General features: G+C 40.5%; 1 protein-coding gene across 3 annotated transcripts in view; it reads right to left on the bottom strand.

The window, feature by feature from the left end:
• Window positions 1-20,698, bottom strand: part of LOC149315798 (short transient receptor potential channel 4-associated protein) — a 28,834-nt gene extending 8,136 nt beyond the window's left edge. The window contains exons 1-10 of one of the 3 annotated variants that reach the window (XM_089514115.1): window positions 20,470-20,698; window positions 12,702-12,830; window positions 10,704-10,820; window positions 8,478-8,535; window positions 6,902-6,957; window positions 6,104-6,232; window positions 5,276-5,477; window positions 4,680-4,868; window positions 1,963-2,105; window positions 1,336-1,467 (exon numbers count right to left, since the gene is read on the bottom strand). In XM_089514115.1, coding sequence (XP_089370241.1) covers window positions 1,336-1,467; window positions 1,963-2,105; window positions 4,680-4,868; window positions 5,276-5,477; window positions 6,104-6,232; window positions 6,902-6,957; window positions 8,478-8,535; window positions 10,704-10,820; window positions 12,702-12,830; window positions 20,470-20,664 — 1,350 coding nt within the window. In that variant the 5' untranslated portion in view covers window positions 20,665-20,698. Of the gene's footprint in view, window positions 1-1,335; window positions 1,468-1,962; window positions 2,106-4,679; window positions 4,869-5,275; window positions 5,478-6,103; window positions 6,233-6,901; window positions 6,958-8,477; window positions 8,536-10,703; window positions 10,821-12,701; window positions 12,831-19,278; window positions 20,449-20,469 lie in introns of those variants that run through there. The other 2 variants (XM_089514116.1, XM_089514117.1) reach the window with 2 other exon arrangements.

Below are 20,698 nucleotides of genomic sequence, written 5' to 3'. Positions count from 1 at the left end.
AGAATATCATTACTACGGGCCTGGTGATAAACTCAAATCACTTTAAAGCAATCTTTTGAAAATATGAATGGAATTCAGGGACTAATGAAATTGTCTTTAGCCATTGGAGAAAACAATATTTTATATATATCATAATAGCACTGTACAATTGAGCTGTTAATGCCCATCTCCAAAGGCATACCGTATATACTCGACTATAAGTCGAGAAATTTATGCCTCAAAATTGACTCCAAAATCAAGGATCGACTTATGTACAGGGCAATAGGTTACTACTGCTGATAAAGTTCATAAAAAAGTGCCCACCTTCCTCTGTAGCCAGGTAAACAGCTCGCCGTTTGAGTCCCGGCGCCGGCAGCCTCTCCTCTCTCCACGAGTGTGTGTGTGTGTGTGTGTGTGTGTGCGCGCGCATGAGATCCTTCAGCCTTCCCTCACAGCTGGAGCTAACAAGCAGCTGCCGAGGGAAGGGACGCAGAGAGAGGGAGCATACCCAGGCTTGGGCCTCGTTTTGCAAGCCATGAGCCTGGAAATGCTGGGGCTAAAGGCAGGGAGAAAGCAAGACTGGTGTCCTCTTTTTTTTTTGCAAGCCATGCGTCTGGAAATGCTAGGGTCAAAGGCAGGGAGAAAGCAAGGCTGGTGCCCCCCCCCCCCCCATTTTTGCAAGTCATGGATCTGGAAATGCTGGGATTAAAGGCAGGGAGAAAGCAAGGCTGGTGCCCCTTTTTTTGCAAGCCATGAGTCTGGAAATGCTGATGCAAAGAGGTGTGTGTGTGTGTGTGTGTGTGTGTATGCACCCAGACTTGTTTCCCCATGCTGATACTGTGACCTTTGAGAGAGGTTCAAAGAGGGAGATGTAGAGAGGGAAGAGGTGCTTTGTTTCCCCCTTTAGATCTTTTGTAACATGCCCTCAACTTATCCACGGGTCATATCAAAATCCATGATTTTGGCCTCAAAAACTGCCCTCGACTTATACATGAGGTCAACTTATACATTAGTATATACGCTACTTTATACTTGGTATTTCCAGTGAGATGCTTTGAAGGCTCTTGCTATCTGGGCAATGCATTCTGAGGACTGTCAAATGACTGCCTGCAGAGGGTAAGAACCAAATGGCTCCCCTGCACCTGTTTAATAAGGCTCAAGCAAAGCAACATGGGGTGGAAGGGCAGAAGTATGCAACCCTCCCATACCAAACATACATTGTTTCTATTGAGGGCAACAGAGGACCACTGTGCTGAATCAAATTAAGACCTATTTAGTCTGTTTACCGCATGCCCTTGAAATTTCAAAGTGTAGCCATAGGTATAGAAAGGTTATAGATCTTTGCCCAATACTCACTGGACTACAATCACAGTTTTGATTATGCCCATGTAGAACAAGAGCTGATGCTGAATGTTTCCGCCAGATCAATTTATCAAACAAATTGTTAAGGCCAGGGATCAATCTGAACTCCGCAATCATTTTGTGAACCTAGGCAGAAGGAATGTTCAGTCAATGTCTCATCTCTGCATCTTCTATCAGTACACAGTAAACAATCCTGCGCGCATATATATATATATAATATCTAATAGTTTTATTAAAATAACTTCAAATCAAATCAAGCACTTCAATACATTTATAGATCCCATTTACAAGAAAGATATCAAGGTTCACCAGCAGGTAAACTCTTTGAAGATGTTCAAAGTAAATTGTTCTTTACACCTCTTCCCTTCACCTTTCCACAAAATAATCTATCTTGGACACACCACCATGAATAAATATAAAATATGAAAATAATTGTCTGCTTAAAATACAGTCACCCCTCTGTTTTTGTAGGGGATTCGTTCCGAACCCCCCCACACACACAAAAATGAAAAACGCCAATATTCAAGCCTCATTGGAATAGTCAGACTTCCATTTGGCTTTGGGTAAATTATGCATTTCATTTCATTTCATGTATTTGAATATTTAAGGATGGATTCTCACCTGATTCCTTTGTCTGCCCATTAAAAGTACACAGAGAACATACAAAACTTCCAGCTTATACATGATCTCGTGCATGATCTTCATAGATTGCGGAAGCTGATTCCTTGTAGAGGGGTTGGCAAATCCACTCTCATCTGAAGATTCTAAAGGGCACAGAAATGTTCAGCTTGGCAGCATTTACAAAAAGCAATAGTTATCAATGCATTAAAAATGTAGAACACAGAAACAAGTTGTTTTATTTGATGAAGTAGAAATGGATCATAGTACCTAGAGAGTTTGCTTGCACATGTTAAGTGTATGCCCCATCCCAGTATTAAAACACATGAATACAGAAAAACCCCATATCAGAGGTGTCTAATTTCTCCTGTTTAGAACAGCAAATCATATGGGTACACACTTATTATTATTATTATTATTATTATTATTATTATTAACCTTTAGAAAGCACTGTAAATTTACACAGCACTGTACATACAATATTTTTAATTAGACGGTTCCCTGCCCTCAGGCTTACAATCTAAAAAGACACGACACAAAAAGAGAAGGGAATGGTGGTGGGCAAGGGGATCAGGTCCAGCAGTTCTTCTCTACCTCTGAGGTCTGGACCAAGGGAGATGGACTGGAGGGAGGACTTGGCTTCTTAATGGATGGTTAATCTTCATCCAGGCAGGCCTGTTGGAGCTAGCCTGCCTCTCTCTCCCTCAAGATGGTGGATGAAGAGAGGGCTTGTCTTCTTCCAGGCAGGCCTGTTGGAGCTAGCCTGCCTCTCTCTCCCTCAAGATAGTGGATGAACGGAGGGCTTTTCTTCTTCCAGGCAGACCTGGTGGAGCTAGCCTGCCTCTCTCCCCCTCAAGATGGTGGATGAAAGGAGGGCTTCTCGTCTTCCAGGCAGGCCTCATGGAGCTAGCCTGCGTCTCTCTTCCTCAAGATGGTGGATGAAGGGAGGGCTTGTTTTCTTCCAGGCAGGCCTGGTGGAGATAGCCAGCCTCTCTCTCCCTCAAGATGGAGGCTGAAGGGAGGGCTTTTCTTCTTCCAGGCAGGCCTGGTGGAGCTAGCCTGCCTCTCTCCCCCTCAAGATAGTGGATGAACGGAGGGCTTTTCTTCTTCCAGGCAGACCTGGTGGAGCTAGCCTGCCTCTCTCCCCCTCAAGATGGTGGATGAAAGGAGGGCTTCTCGTCTTCCAGGCAGGCCTCATGGAGCTAGCCTGCGTCTCTCTTCCTCAAGATGGTGGATGAAGGGAGGGCTTGTTTTCTTCCAGGCAGGCCTGGTGGAGATAGCCAACCTCTCTCTCCCTCAAGATGGAGGCTGAAGGGAGGGCTTTTCTTCTTCCAGGCAGGCCTGGTGGAGCTAGCCTGCCTCTCTCTCCCTCAAGATAGTGGATGAACGGAGGGCTTTTCTTCTTCCAGGCAGACCTGGTGGAGCTAGCCTGCCTCTCTCCCCCTCAAGATGGTGGATGAAAGGAGGGCTTCTCGTCTTCCAGGCAGGCCTCATGGAGCTAGCCTGCGTCTCTCTTCCTCAAGATGGTGGATGAAGGGAGGGCTTGTTTTCTTCCAGGCAGGCCTGGTGGAGATAGCCAGCCTCTCTCTCCCTCAAGATGGAGGTTGAAGGGAGGGCTTTTCTTCTTCCAGGCAGGCCTGGTGGAGCTAGCCTGCCTCTCTCTCCCTCAAGATAGTGGATGAACGGAGGGCTTTTCTTCTTCCAGGCAGACCTGGTGGAGCTAGCCTGCCTCTCTCCCCCTCAAGATGGTGGATGAAAGGAGGGCTTCTCGTCTTCCAGGCAGGCCTCATGGAGCTAGCCTGCGTCTCTCTTCCTCAAGATGGTGGATGAAGGGAGGGCTTGTTTTCTTCCAGGCAGGCCTGGTGGAGATAGCCAGCCTCTCTCTCCCTCAAGATGGAGGCTGAAGGGAGGGCTTTTCTTCTTCCAGGCAGGCCTGGTGGAGCTAGCCTGCCTCTCTCTCCCTCAAGATAGTGGATGAACGGAGGGCTTTTCTTCTTCCAGGCAGACCTGGTGGAGCTAGCCTGCCTCTCTCCCCCTCAAGATGGTGGATGAAAGGAGGGCTTCTCGTCTTCCAGGCAGGCCTCATGGAGCTAGCCAGCCTCTCTCTCCCTCAAGATGGAGGCTGAAGGGAGGGCTTTTCTTCTTCCAGGCAGGCCTGGTGGAGCTAGCCTGCCTCTCTCTTCCTCAAGATGGTGGATGAAGGGAGGGCTTGTTTTCTTCCAGGCAAGCCTGTTGGAGCTAGCCTGCCTCTCTCTCCCTCAAGATGGGAGATAGACACTTGTATATCAAACATACTTAAAAGTATTTCTAGTGTGCAAGACCCACAATAATTCTTTAAATATTTGAACCAGTAGACATGGTCAAATGAGATCAAGACCTCAGATTTGACTCTCATGACAGGGCAAACTGTAAACATGCAAGGGAGTGTGGTTGCTCATTTCTGCAGGGGGAAATATGCAACCATAGTGAGAGATAAGCAAACATAGTGAGAGACTTAAGACAGTATTAATTTGCCAAAACATACTTTAATTTGCCAAAAAAATTGTCATAAAACATAACTATTGAATGGCAAAAAGCTATTAAACTCCTTTATCTTTTGTCTCAATATGATTTATGAACACTTAATAAAAGATTTAAAAAAAACATATAGTTGACCCTCTTCTCAAGACATAGTGCACAGATGGAGGTGATAAAGCTAAGGAGTTATTCAAAGTAGATACCTGTGCTGCTTTGCTCTGTCTCTTCATCTGCCACACGCATTAGTGCATCGAGGACAAGTGCATTATCTAGCCAGGTGTACCACTCTTCTAATTCTTGAAGAAAACTGGAAGTTCCTGTTGTTTCTGAAACTTTTCTGGTTGCTAGTTTACACAATCGTTCAATGAAGCCTGGTATATTTAGAAGTGTAGCTATCACAAGAAGCAAACAGTATTGTTTTAAAATATTAAACTGTTAGAAAGTTTACTTCCGTCTCAGGATTTTTCAGTTTATCATTACTTTGCATACTGAAGCAAAGTTTTTAAAGTGCTTAGATTTATCAATTAAAAAGCCCAGTACAGACTTGGATCCTGAAAATGATTGAGCATATTTTAAATGTTTACTCCTGTTGCAGGAATTAGGAACTTTTCCAAAACATTCTAGGCATTTTAATTAATTAATGACTATAGTTAGAGATTTTTGTTTCCTTTGGAGTCATTTGTTTATTTCCAGAGGATAAAATGTTTTAACATTCTTACCCTGTAGACTTAAGGGAAGCATACAGTCCCTCCCTACTCCATCCATCTTTACTTGAAACACACAATGTGGGACATTTTACCTTGATTAATTTCAGCCCGAGAAGGACCCAAGCTTTTCTTCTGTTGAGCATTTTTTGCTAGTAGTGTATGTTTATCATCACTGCCTGTGTCAAGCTCTGAAATTGTAACTGCAAGGATCCTGCAGAAATTTGCAAGTTGCTGTTGATCAAAGCTAGAAACCAGACTGGAGAGATTTGGAATATCCTCCAGTTGAATCATTTCCTAAAAGGAGACAAGTGCCATATTGTTTGTTAATGAATCTTATTAAAAATCTTGTACATTCAGATAGATCACAGTCTATACTCCAGAAGAGAATACAAAATTTATAATGAACATTTTACTTACAGTTTTCTTTGCTGTGCAATTTATAATCCATAATGGAGGTGCTTAAAAACTGATAATGTTTTGTATGTATTTATGTATATTGTCATACCAACAGTACAGAAATTCTGCTTATATGGAGTTGACCCCAATCATCATTCTGCTTTCCCTCCCTGAAAGTTCATGTTCATGTTGCCCTCTTCCTCCATTTTAAAAATGCTGTGTATGGCCTCCAAACCTCAATTGATTAAACATCTATTCCATTCAGCTTCGACCAGTAACTGAAATATACAGCTGACAATGTGGCAACCCTAATTCTCCCCTAGGAAAACAGAAAACTAGTTCTTTTTCTTATTAATGTTTTCAGTCTTAAACTACATATGTGTAGGCACTGCAGGTTTATCAATTAATGCTGTGGTAAAAATATCTAACATATATCTGATAAATATCTTCAATTTTTTAGACATACTTTCTAACAGTCAAAATGTTTTCAAGATTAATTACATAATAAAGGATTATTGACAAACCTTTTTCACTCCCAGGATGTCTTCAATAAGAGTGGCTGTTTGCAGAAATGTCTTTTTGTTTGTCATTAATGTAAACAAAAACAACACAAAATCATTCCTTTCTGCCAATCGTTTAGTGACTCCTTCAGTCTACACAAATAAGAAAAGGGACATACATGATCAAACTTTCACATTGCCAAGGTAAGGCATGCCTTATCTTTGTATCCCTGGTGAAAGCTATCAAATTCCCACAGACACCCACTGTATCGCTCAGTATTTATTTCAGCAATTAACATCAAAGAAATCATTACAGAAATCTGGACAAAAGTAGTAGTAACAATTTTACTACTATACTACAACAAATGAAATACAGTTTTCCCTCCATATTCACTAGGGTTAGGGGAACAAGACCCCTGTGAATATGAAAAAACCGCAAATAACAAAAACACTGTTTTTACCTGAGAGGACACCTCTCTAGGAATCTCTAGGTCCTCCAGGGCAACTCTGTGGTCAATATCCAACATACACTGACCATAGAATGGCACTGGAGTTGCTACAAATGGTCTTTCAGTGTAACTTTTAGTTAAAGTTGACCACAGAGTTGCACTGGAGGACCCAGAGAGAACCTATTAATGAAATCTGTGAATAATCAACTCCGCAAATATCAAAGCCACAAATATGGAGGGATGACTGTACTACTAAAAAGTTTGTATCAGGATTACTGCTGTGCATCAGATTAATCCAGTAATGTCAAGAATCTTTTATGGCTGGCTACATCATAAAGCAAAAGTGCTCTTTAGTTCATAGTCTATGACTTACACATATGCAAGTGTTGTACAATATGCTTAAACAATCCTTGATGAGGTCATCACTTACTGCAAGAGATAAAACACCAGTTAATGCTTCCTGAACTACCAATCTGAAACATACACTTATATGTATAATTTCATAAAATAGATTTTTCTCATAGACATGTTTTTCATGCAAGAACATGTGCACACCCAACAGCTACAGGAATTATATAAACAGCAAGCATATCAGCTGGTAAAATTCAACAGGTTTAGAGTTAATGGACCAATAAGGGTAAGGCACATGTAGGCAGGCATGTGGCAATACAGGTTTGTACTCCCTCTCACTCCCCAACTGTGGAACTATATTCTTGGTCCTTCCTCCTATGAGCTTTATACACCGCTTTCCTAGAGCAGTTTTATAGTGCGCTGTCTTAATTTTGGTTATCATTTTGTGCTGTTGTCATCTAATGTTTTATTTTAAAAGCAAAACAAAACTATAACCAAGTTTTTGTTTGTTTGTTTTCAATTCTGTAAGCACCACCATGAAATTATCTAAATGAAACACTTGTAAAGATTTTTTTAAAAAAATTTAATACTGTATTTTCTGGCGTATAGGACTACTTTTTAACCCAGGAAAATCTTCTCAAATGTCGGGGGTCATCTTATACGCCGGGTATCGTCTTATAGGATGGGTGCTGAAACTTCTGAGCTGGACTGGAGAATCTGTGGTTGCTGCATACGGTGGGGCGAGCTCAAAATGGCCATGGCTGCATCCCCTCCATATGTGGCGACCATATGAAAGCAGGAAGGGAGGCGCTGTACAAGTACGGTAGAATAAAATCTTGGAGACAGGGAGGGCTGGGCAGGCAGGGAGAGCTGACCAATTCAAGCAGGCTTTGCATACAACAAGTTTTCCTGCCAAGTACCTGCATGTCATAAGCATTTGAATTAAAATTACCACATTGAAATCAAATCTGATTTTTTAAATTTTTATTTGGTTTGCATTGGAAGAGAGGTAGTCTTATACGGCGAGTATATCCCAAACTCTATATTTTATTTGGAAAAGCTGGGGGTCGTCTTATACGCCGGAAAATACGGTAAGTAAAAACAAGGCCACACTTAAAAACATAAGTAAAAACAAATCCGATCACAGCTGAAGAGATGTCACTAATGATGAGAAGCCAACAATTATGGCAGGTAGGCAATTCCTACAGATCAAAATCACCAAGTTAGTATGAGGTATATCATTAAAGGTTTTCGTGTTGTAAGTCAAATCTATCCACAGCTGACACAGAATGCAGTCATCTTGCCATACTCTCATTTTGAAACTAATGGTTTAAAAAAAAATGTATTAAATTGCCAGTCAAGTAAGAAATTGTGAGGCTGGCACAGTTTGGATTTAACCTTCATTGCTTCAGAAAAATATGTCTTTAATCTAAAATTTACCACCCTGAAGCCATCATATTAATTCTAACCTAACACTGATGTTTTTGTACACAGTTAAGTACATCCAAGCCTGCACAAGTGGCTAATTCTTCTTTGAAGATACAAGGGGAAAACAAAGCACCAAAACAACACTTTATGAAAGAAATGTATTTACTTACTTTTCTGTTTTTTCTTCTGTGTAATAAGAGTTGGCCTCATAAGTATCTCTACCAGTAGCTATGAATGAAATATACAATTACATTAGATATATTTACATAAAAGTGGTATAGCCATTACTTTAAAAGTAACTGTTTGTTTCAGTTTTAATAAAAGTATTAAGTAATAATAAGACACTACACCTCTTTTTCATAGCACACAAAAATCCAATTTCTCTAAATAATAGCAGCCCTATTTCAAGAGTGGGTACACACAATGGATGTGTTCAAAAATAATGCTTACCCACAGCTTAGTGTTCTGTACACAACTCTTGGGCTTGTATACTCCCGGGGAATGGACACAGGAGAAATATTTATTTGCCTGTTATGTCCTGATTACTACTATGGTTAGTGTTCATTATATTATAGCACAGCGTAAACAACTGCATAATGACAGGGGTGAATTTTCTCTAATTCCATGCAGGCTACAACCTCCTGATAATGTGTGAAAATATCTGCTTTTTCTTTTGTACAGTCCAAAAGGCTACTGAAAGTGATGTGACATTACTACCACTACCATTTTGGAAAGTATATGTTCGATAACACAAGTGTTGTTGGGAGTGGAGGATTCAAGGCACGTGAAGGTGGTGTTATACATTTTTTAGAATGGTTTTATGCATTTTGGTGGGTTTTGGCATTGTTTTCAGTCAAAAATTGACTCAGAAGTGCACCAATTTTTTAAAAAAAAAACTGGGACAGTTCAGGGGGCTTTGGGATTGCAAAAATGGGGCTGGCTGTGGGCACAATCAGCCCACAGTGGAGTCAAAGGCTTTCATGGCCGGCATCCATAATTTTTTGTGGGGTTTTCAGGCTATGTGGCCATGTTCTAGAAGAGTTTCTTCCTGATGTTTCGTCAGCATCTGTGGCTGGCATCTTCAGAGAATGCTTGCCTGAAAACAATCAGAGCACAAGTTGCATTTTCCCACGCAGTCTACGCACAAATCAGGTAAATTATAACTCTCGAGTAAAAATGAAAAAGGATAAGATTTTGATGTAATAGATAGCTCTATTTAAGCAAAAGTTATGAAGATTTCCTGATAATAAATGAAGATGCCATTTTAACTGGATCTTTTAAAAAGTTATGCATGCTATTTTTAAAACTGGAATTCTGACCTTGTATTTCATTTATAAATGATTTTTATTTGGGTCTACCCATGATACATTTATTAAGATCTTATCTTATTGCATCCTATATTTACACACATACATATGAGCTGCCAGAGACATAACATTCCATTAAAATGAAGCAATATTTAAGATTTGATAGCATCTTGCAGGTGCAAGACTTAACAGTATTTGGACAAAGTGAACTGCAGTACAGACTGAGACTAGTTATAAATTACATACACTGCTAGATCCTGCAAAGTATGACATTACAAAGAATCCCATGCCACTTCTGATCTGAGCCACTTCTGAGCATTAAGAAAAAGGATGTCTTGGAGATGTTTCAGAAGTTCAAGAAAGATCTGGCTGGCCAGCTTAGAAACAGAATTTGCATACTGCAATTGGCCCAATGGAATTAACTGAGACCAAAATAGTGTAAAGTGCCATCTCTGTGTTACTACGTACCAGATGGCCAACTGGAACCAAACCAGTTGGTCGCAAATATTTAGAGGACACCTGTAAGGTAGAAGAGGGGGGCCTGTGGCTCTCCAGATGTTGTTCCCCATTTCCATTAGCTTTAGCTGGCATGGCCAATAGTAAAGGATGATGAGAGTAGTGGGTTATTTGCACATGGGAAACCACAGATCCACCACTCCTGTTTTACTGTGAAATAGAAATGTGTAGTTTCTTTCCCCTAATACATTTTGAGTGAATACTTTAGAGGAGCTGTGTTCTATATTCTTTTTTTCAAATACTTTACCATACATAATATAATGCCGAGTACCCCAATGAAGAAGACACACTTAAAATGCAGTGGACAGATAAGATGGAATTTTCTAGTGAAGTTTAAAGATTTGGTCTTGTGTTGGTATGCATGGCTTTCATCTTCTTACAAGACAACTAGGGCTCATAGGTTGCCAAGCAGTCTCTGTGTGAGAGAAACAAGCTTCTCCTTCCCCAACGGTTGAACTATCTTTGGGAACTACCATCTTAACAGCCAATAAAGAGATTAGTTCAAACTTGAGCAAAAGCCACACATTGATTCTTTCTGAGGTAAGAGCAAAACAGAACCCATATATCACTTACATCAACTCCTCCAAACAAGTCAAATGTGTATGTATTTGGAAAAGTGGATTCTTGAGCAGTTTTTCTTTCTTCTGTAACAAATGCCATGGCTTCCATTGAAAGGAGGGGAGAAATCTCCTGTCAGGAAATAAAAATACAGTTACAAGCACCCAGCTACATTTCATATCAGAAAAAATAAGTCAAGTTACAAGCAAATGTTACTGAGTGAATGTTACTTAAGGCATTTTCAGAACACTAATTTACATAATCAGATACTCTATTTCATCAACAAATGCAGACTAAATAACTGCATCAGGTAAAGGTAACAGAAATAAAAGTTTACATAATAGACTGGATCACAACTTAGGTCCAAAATATACTGCTGAAATAATCCGGTTCCAGACTGCTTTAACTGCCCTGGCTCAATGCTAGGGAATTTTGGGAACTGTAGTTTTGTGAGACATTTATTTAGCCTTCTCTGTCAAAGAGCTTGGTGCCACAATAAACTACTATTTCCAGGATTCTCTAGCATTGAGCCAGGGCAGTTAAAGTGGCCTCAAATTGGATTATTTCTGCAGTGTTTTCCCCCCCACCTAAGTCACACTGGGAGCATACACCTACTAGTATCAACAAACGATTTCATAACAACAAATGTACATTCAGCCATTGATTTTAGTCAGTCTACTTTAGGCATGATCGAGTCTTGTCTCAACCACATATGCTGCCAGTCAAGCTAGACTTGTGAAGCTTCCAAATATGCAAGATTATGGGGGAAATGTCAGATAAGCAGTCTCTGTGCCAATATCCAATTTTGACTCTACAGTAATTTCTACTACAAAAATTGGAAACCAAAAATGACCAAGGGAACCTTCCTTATAAAGAATGGCTAAAGCTTTGGGGCCTAGAAAACAAATTAAATTGTTATTTGCAACAATGGTCACCGTATGAATGACCCTATCTGTAGAATTCTTCTCCAGCACATTTCAGAGGAGTTGATTTTCTACCTATCAACTTGGTAATAATATGTCTTTACACTTGAGGACCTCATCTAGTTCCTTTATGGCGGCCTTCCTAAGTCTTAGTTGTCTCCTGATTTCTTGACCGCAGTCTCCATTTTGATTAATAATTGAGTGAAGGTATAGGAAACCTTTGACTATTGCAAACACTTTGTTAACTACTTTAAAGTTATGTAAATCATGTGTAGTCATTATTCTGTCTTCTTAATATTCATCTATAACCCTGTTTTTTCATAGTCTTCCTCAACTTTCATCAGTTGTCATTCAAAGTCTTTTCAATATACTGCTATTTACACACACACACACACTATATATATATATATTCTATATACTGAATATCTTAAATTGCTGGTTTTCCTTTTCCCAATATTAATACCTCCTTTCTCTGAGTCTAATCCTGCTTTCTGTATATGTTTTGCATACAAATTAAACAGATGTAGAGGTCATGTACATATCAGGACAATCACATGTCGTGACATTCCCATTTCTAGCAAATCATAATTTCTCAAGATCTATACAATCAATGGCTTTGCTGTACACAAGTTAATTTCCCAAGGGATGTTTGCAAAATGTTCCCTAGTGTCTTTTTTTCTGAACTAGCTTGGACTTTCTCTTATAGTGAGCCCTCTCCATTGGCGGGCTTCCAATATGTGATTCTGACCTCCCGTGGGTTTCCACCCCCATATTATTCAATAGCAGAGACCTGAGTTAACATGCTGAAGCGTGCATGTTCACATCAGCACCATGCAATAATATGTGGCTTTTTAGCCTCTGTGTCGCTCTGGACCTGAATTCCCACTGACAGGAGGGCCCACTGTACTCTAATAAAATTGTGCAAAGCATGGGGGAGAACAGCAAACTGGATATTTCACTCACCTCAGAATCAGTGAATTTGTGCAATTCTTAAGGGCCCAGGTTTAAAATATTTGAGGAAAATGAAAATAAATAGAACACAACACATCCTTCTTCACACAACATTCTGCCTGTCAATCAGAAACCTTACCTTTAAGATGCTTTGGCACTGGGAAAAATCACTGTTGGGATGGCTATTTTCATACAGCTTTTGTAGGAGCAACGGAATGCCATTCCATTTTGCTTGTTTATCTCTTTCCTTTAACAAAGCTTCTGTAATCTACAACATGGGAGGACACATACATTTTCAAAACTAAGAATTTGCATCTTGTCCATGCTTGACAATGGTTTTAAGTTGGTCAATATATTCTTAAACAGAGCTTTTTTATCTGATGGTATGTATATATTATTATATTAATATGGAAAATACAAATATATATTTCAATTTTTAACCAAAATTATTGTCATTAAATATTAAGCATGAGATACAGCATGCTCAGGGATGGCTGGCGGATGTGTTGCCATGGGGGAAAGAAGTTCAATCACGGTTTATGGCTATTCCTCCCACAGCTGCTCCAGGCTGTATGGAAGGCCCTTCAATGCCAATCTTGTGGGAGAAATATAGTCCTGTACAACCTGGGACAATTGTAAGAGAGGGAGCCATAAAACTGAGATGGTAATTTGCTGCCCCTACAGCAATGGATCCATCAGCTGTCCCTGAACATGCCAGGTTGTTTCTCTTTTTTATAACCATTCTAATATTCTTAAGATGTTCTTGAAAATGAGAGTTGACAAAAACAGTGATAATTTTTAAAACAGAGACATTTTAAAAAAACAAACTGAAGTCATATTTCTGTTTCTATTCTAAATATAAGACTGGCTTAGAGCAGTGCTATTCAGAGTGATAGTTAACAAACCACTGTCAGTCCCTGAGCCATTATCAGCTATTGGAATTCAATTATTGGGATGTACTGAAAAGAAAGGTGTGCAACCAATGATCACAAATGTGGTACCAATCCCTGGTACATTAGAAAACTATTTCAGTTTTCAATTACTTTTCTAGCTCTTCTTTGGGAGGGGGGGGGGGTGGAGGCAGGGTGCACAGACCTCTGTTGCAAGAGCCATTTTTGTGGACCAGAAATTATGGACTGTGCTGGGAGAAAGGCAGGAAAGAAATTAAATACATACAGTCGGCCTTCCTTATTCACAGATTTTTTTATCCATGGAATCGAGCATTCACGGCTTGAAAATATTTTTTTAAAAAGTATATGTTCCAAATAACAAACCTTGATTTTCTATTTTATATAAGGGACACCATTTTGTTGTGCCATTATATTTAATGGGACTTGAGCATCCATGGATTTTGTTATCCACGTGGGGGGTGGGTGAGTGGAACTAAACCAGAGCAGATAACAAGGGCCCACTGTAAATATAGTTTAGGAGAAAGTAAAGCCATTTCAGAGTGGGCTTTTCATCACCAACATCTTAGAATGGCCTAATTTGACCCAAACAAGTAGGATGGTTTTTTTGTGTAATTTTTGATAAGCCATTGTCTTCCCTATTACCATGTATGGATGTGAGAGCTGAACAGTTAAGAAAGAAATAGGAAAAACATCAATTAAACTGAGATGTTGGAGAAGAGTGCTGAGGATCCCATGGACAGCCAAAAAGACAAACAAATGGATCCTACAGGAGATCAGGCCAGATATTTCCCTGAAAGACAAGATGACAAAACTGAGGCTGTTGTACTTCGGACATGTCATGGGAAGTCATGATTCATTGGAAAAAACAATAATGCTAGGAAAGGTGGAAGGAAGCAGAAAGAGAGGAAGGCTGCATGCTAGACGGATGGGCTTTATTAGGAAGGTCATGTGTATGAGTTTGAAGGAACTATGGGAAGCAGAGCAGTGGAGGACAGGGAGTCTTGGAGATGTCTCATCCACAGGGTCATCATGGGTTGATATTGACTCAAGGGTGGTTAACAAGAACAACAAAAATGTTTTTTTTTAGTCTGGAAATTTTTGAGAGGAGTTGGGGAGAGTACCCCAGAGATATCCCAGGGATCTTACAGGACTCTCTCTAAAAGGATTGTGAAATGGCCCCCCCAAAACACTTTTATTAACTAAAATTACAATACACACAGTTTAAGAACCCAACAACAAATCATAATCTAAGCTTCCTTTAAACTCATCCACCCTCCCTCCCATCCATTATACAATTGTACAAAACACTCCTCTGTCAATTCTCTTACTTTGAAAAGTACCTCTACTTATTTATCTGTTTTCATTAATGTTAATCTTCCACTAGTTATTTATCCAAAATCTCACCTGATCTAACAGTGGTTTAAATTTATTACTCTGACACATGTAACTTACAAATGGTTTCCATATGGCCTTGAATAAATTTTCTTTTATTTCTCATCTCTTTAATATTACTTTATGTGCTAATTTTTCAGATAAAGCTATGGCTCATATTCTATTTAATCCATTCTGTATCAAAAGGTTCTCCAATTTTATGTAGTTCATGAGCCATAGATCCCCATCTCTGTTCTAACATGAATGAATCTTTTCCAAATATATTGAGTCAAAGAAGGTTTTCTATGCAAATGAAGAACCAGTCTGATTAACTCTCAAATGTAAATACTTACATTCCTATTTGCCAAATGGAGGATTTTCGGTTTCCTATATGAAAACAGTTTAGCCCTAGTTTGTCTCGAAACTATTAGCGTCTTTCCTTCCTGATCAGTCATGGACAATTTTGTCTGCCTGTCTCTGTTTTTGTTAAGAGTGGGGCTGGGAAAAGGCATAAAGGAACTATGCTGGAAGGAGACACGTTTATCCATTACAGGTTTTAATATTCCCATGCGTAACCTCTCAAACTATCTTAGTTGTAGGTTAAGAAAGATCTTTGAGGTACTTTTAAGACATTCCCATTTTAGCAGTACTTTTCATACTGTGGCGCTCAGAGCCATCTGCACCCAGTGTCTTCATTTGCCTGTACTATTGCATGGCTTATGCAGACATTTGTTTGACTAATGTCAGTACCAGCAGCTCCCCTCATCCATGATGGTATGGGACTAAGTTAAAGGGTAAGGTGTAGCAGACACTTTGGGAGGATGAGGGAAAAGGGAAAAAGGTACAGGAGAGTCAAGGGAAAAAGCATCCATGGCTTCAGCTGTGCCTTCTGACTCTTTGCATTCATACCAAACTTTGTCTTCTCTCTAATCCAAGCTGGAAAGTTCAATATCAGAATGGCAGTTGCCTCATCCACTAGTAGAATCACCTGACATTGAATAATGGTGTCTGGAATTACCAATGTAATAAAAAACCCAAAATATTTTAATACTTTTTAAGGGTTCCCCCCACATCAGTGATGTCTATGAATAACAAATATACTTGATAGGGTACTAACAATGCACTGACAAGAATGGAAAATTTCTCACAGAAAACAAGATTTGAAAATGTAGTTGTCATTCCTATGAAAATCTGAATACAAAGAAGGTTCTGTATGCTGAGACAGACTACACCATGTGACCTTAATTACAACAGGTCTTCAGTGCCAAGCAGATTGTAATGGTTTACAGAAGAGGGGCACTGATATTTATTCAGTCTCTTAACAAGAAAAGAGTGTCTTTACTGCGTTGACAATTATAACTTTTGCCTGTATTTCTTTAGGTATGCTTGCTGTTAGTGATGAGAGTACTTTCACTTTTATTTATAAGTAATTAACATTGTGAGCACCAAATGTTCTTATTCATGCCAAAGCAGATATTTAAAGCCTTGTAGAATTATCATGCCAAGCCTGTGCTGTGGCACATATACAATACAACCAATACTTTATTTACTATCCCAAGTTGCCAGATTGTACACATATAATTATGTCACATATTTTTTTCCAGCTTCTAAAAACAGAATTAAAGCTTACCTCCAGTTCAGCTTAAAAAGAACAAAGCTAGATCTTATTCTATGCCTTCACCTCATAAACATAGGTATACTTTAAACAGCACAGGGGTGGGCAACCTTTCTGGCCCCACAATCTTCATGTAGTGATGGCAGGGGTCATACATGCACACACAAGACTGCTCCCCTCAGTAACCAGGAATGGGAGGGTATTAAACCTCCTCTCCTCATCCACTGAAATGCAGAGGGATGATGGAGGTAAAAGCCTTTCCCATTCCACAGGTATCACCACTGAGTGTTGTTTTGCTAGGACTATTAGTCACAAATAAACAGCAATCTCAAAAGCTGGACCACTGAGCAGCAATCTCAAAAGCTGGACCACTGAGGTTTGGGAGAGGCAAAAGCTTCTCCCAACCCACAATGATCCCCAGTAGACTGCTGTCCTATTACAGATAACAGCACAAATGGATCAAGATTTTTTTCTCCCCAGAGAATCAGCTGGGCAATGGCTGGGGTTCCAGCTAACTTCACATGCTATACTAGATGCAGCCATCCTTAGCATGTGTCACCTTCAGATTCCCTAGAACTCTTGGACAACCTCATCATGGAGACATCTTGCTAAGCTGTTTCAGCATCAGGAGGAAAACAGGACTGAGACATTTCAGCACAGGTTTTCATGGAATGATGAAATGGACACAAAAGAGGGATGCTGAAATGTATCAGTCTCAAAGGTGCTGCTAAATCCATCCTTTCTCCCTTCTTATGCTCAAATTCTCCATAATGCTTCATAATTGTATATTCCAGTACTCCATTTTGGAAATAACTGTTAAAAAATAATTGCTGTGATCTTGATCAACTGAAGTAAATCCTTTGATAACTGAATGTTCTAGACTCCTGAACAGGGTAACTGTAAGACAAATTGAAAATATTTCCCTAACCCTCATTTTGAGCTATTTCCCTCAACTGACTAACAGTGTAGCTATTATCAAGAGCAGTCAAAATAAAACCCCTCATTTTCTCACTTGCTTTTCAATTAAAAAAAAAGACAATAAAACTGAATCCTAGCAGAGACTAAAGAACCAATTTTCACCAGCCCAGATAGCACAGCCAGTAATGAAGGATTATGGGAACCAGGGACTATTTCTATATTAGACTTGGATGACTTTGTTGTTGTTGTGAGCCTGCAAGTCATTTCCAACACACCCTGACCCTAAAGCATGGGGTTTTCTTGTCAAGATTTATTCAGAGGAGGTTTTCCATTGCCTTCCTCTGAAGTTTAGAGGTAATGACTTACTCAAGGTCACCCAATGGGTTTCATGGCCAAGCTGGAAATTGAATCTGCTTTTACAGCAACCTAAAACCTGGTTACAGATATGACAGCTAGCTACTCACAAATACAACTAAAATAAAAGTAAAGAGAGAAGACAGGCAACAATATACCTGACTGGTTTAATTGTTTATATTCAGGCATATTTACAGTGGGCATCTCTCTGCAGTATGAGTAGAATGATCTCTATAAAGAATAGAGAGACATAGCTGTGCTAGTCTGGAATATAAGTACGCAAAGGGATCTTGCAGCACCAGAAGTTGTAACATTAGTTTGCCTCAATTCAGTCTATTTCCTCAGATGCATGGAGTGAACTCATGCCCAGGAAGGACCTTAACAGACTGTTTAATACCCATGGAAATGCAAAACATGTGGGTAGATTCAGTTTTAACTACGGTCTTGGACGGACGAATGTGGTGTATGCAGGCTGGGAACCAGAAAGGAGATACATTAAACAGCTTAAGAGCACCCAGTGTTATATATAGTGTGCCAGGAAGCAACTGTCTTAATTCAACCCATTGTGGATGGAATTTGTGCACACACCACATATGATCATCCACTCACCCTGGCCTCAAGTAACATCTTGATGGTGTTACATCTCGATGGTGTAACACCAAGATGGTGGCTCCACCGCTTACAGAAAAAAGTCTGCACATGCACCGGCAAAGGTTTCCAGGCGTACCTGCTGCCAGCCATCGTGCCAAAAAGAATAGAAGAATACAGGCGAAATACATATGGAGTAAGTTTCAACACCCGTTCAAGAAAGTCGACTACAATTTCAAGAAACCTGATTACAATTTAAGAACACTGCCTTTTCTGCTGTGGTCAGTATGAAGAAGAAGCAGACAAGGCATCATATCAGAGATCCTCTCCCTCTCATGTGTGAGACCAGCAATTTCCCTGCACCCAGGGTACCGTACTTGGGGCCACTGGCCACAGCTTGCTTTCCTTCTTCTCTGGAAACTCACCATGGATCAGTACTGATTTATGGACCATCACTTTCAGTCAAACTATTTTGGTGTTTATAAGAAATTACAAAAATGGCACACTGTTGTATACTGTACTTTTCCCCTCAATGATAAAAAAAAAGAATGGGAATTAAAACTATTCTGATAATGAAGCCAGAATTTCAGAACAAAATCTAAGACTTCTAGAATTTAAATTTACCTTAGAGAAAGCTGTAGACTGGCATATTCTTAAAAAAACATGAAAAACCTACTCCACATTAATACTAGCATTGGATCATTTCAACATTTAAAGAGCATTCAAGCACTAGACAGAAACTGTAACAAGAACATGGGAATTATAAGGACCTATTATTAGTAATGAATAATAGTTAACATCTTACATACTTTAGTCACAGGCCAACAGTTTTAAGGTGCATAGTAAAACTTAATAAACATACATAATGAAACATCGAACACACCAAGGATATTGTACAAACAACAACTCTCAAAGTAATTACTGCACACACATTTATCAGGACTGCTTACAAAAGTTACCTCTGTTAACTGTTAACTCATGATTTAAAACAGGATTCCACTGTAGATGTCAGTCACATCCTGAGCCATGGATGTCACATATGACCTGCCATGGATACTTTGTTTGTGGGATGACACTGAGAGAAGTCATCCTTCCAAGTAAGTACATGATACCTAACTACTTTCTGTGGGCACACACCCCATCGTCCCAGTACAGAGTTCGCCAAAGTTTGTTACTAGAAAGCCAGAGAGATATGGCACTTTGCGATAAATAAGTGGGTTTTGAGTTGCAGTTTGGGCCCTTGTTCTCTAAAATGTTTGCCACCACTGGCTCAGGGAGTGCTTAAGCGCACAGATAGGTGGTATATAAACGTACTTGCTGTTGCTATTGCAAGACCAGGGGCATGAAGTCACATCCTGAGCCACGGATATCACATATGACCTGCCACGGATACTTTGTTTATGGGATGACACTGAAAGAAGTCATCTTTCCAACTAAGTACACGATACCTGACTACTAGAGAGGAGGAGGAGTGGAGGAGCTTCAGTAACTACTGAGGCACTGCCTGGTTACGGAAAAGCTGTCAAATCACAAGCAGAAAACAAAAAGGGCCCCAGAAGCCATCCCAGGAGCCGAGAAAGCATCAAGACCAGGGGCATCAAGCCTCCTCTGGGGCTGTGGGGAGAGAAATGGCGCTCAGGGCTCCATCCATCCACTTGCAAACAGAGGCACAAAATCTGGGTGCAAGAGGAGGGACACTCTCACTGTGAGCCGGAGCAGCAGTTCCCAAACTGTTGTGGACTTCAGCTCCCAGAATCCCCATCCAGCTTGGCTAACAGCCAGGGATTCTGGGAGCTGAAGTCAAAAACACCTGAAGACCAATGTTTAAGAATCGCTGGGCCAGGGCTAAGCAGAATGAGTTTATCCTGATATGAGTGTTTGGAGCTTTTGTTTTCTGTCCAGGAGGAGTTCCAAAGCGCCCTCCATTTTGAGCACAACTAAAAAGACGCTTCTTTGAGTGTTTGGGGATTCCTCCTGGGCAGAAAACCCAAAGAGAGCCGCATAAGTAGAAACCCATGCTTCTTAGCCCTGCTCAAAATGGAGGGCGCCCTGGGATCCCTCCTGGGCAGAAAGCAAAGGCTCGAAAGCGCCGATATCAATAGGCTTTTTAGTTGTGCCCAAAATGGAGGACGCTCTGGGAGCTGAGCTACCTGCGGCCCTCGAGTCAGGCCTCGGCCGCTCAGCTGCGCCCTCCGGAGCTGCGTCAAGATGTTCAGCGTCCCTCCCCGAGGAGCCTCGCACCGGCCCGGACCGGGAGCGAGAGGAGGGGAAGCAAGCCCCATCGCCAGGGCCGGGGTCGCCCCCTTCCCTCCGCCGCCGCCGCCGCCGCCTCCAAACGCCGCCATTGCCGCTCCTGACTCTGGCAAACAGACGCAAACA

Source organism: Sceloporus occidentalis, unplaced genomic scaffold, assembly GCF_023333645.1.
Source record: "Sceloporus occidentalis isolate IW3139 unplaced genomic scaffold, rSceOcc1.0.p SCAF_3, whole genome shotgun sequence".
Classification (NCBI taxonomy): Eukaryota; Metazoa; Chordata; class Lepidosauria; order Squamata; family Phrynosomatidae; genus Sceloporus; species Sceloporus occidentalis.
Note: the sequence above shows the minus strand (reverse complement) of the source record. Positions and strands in the feature narration are given on the sequence as shown.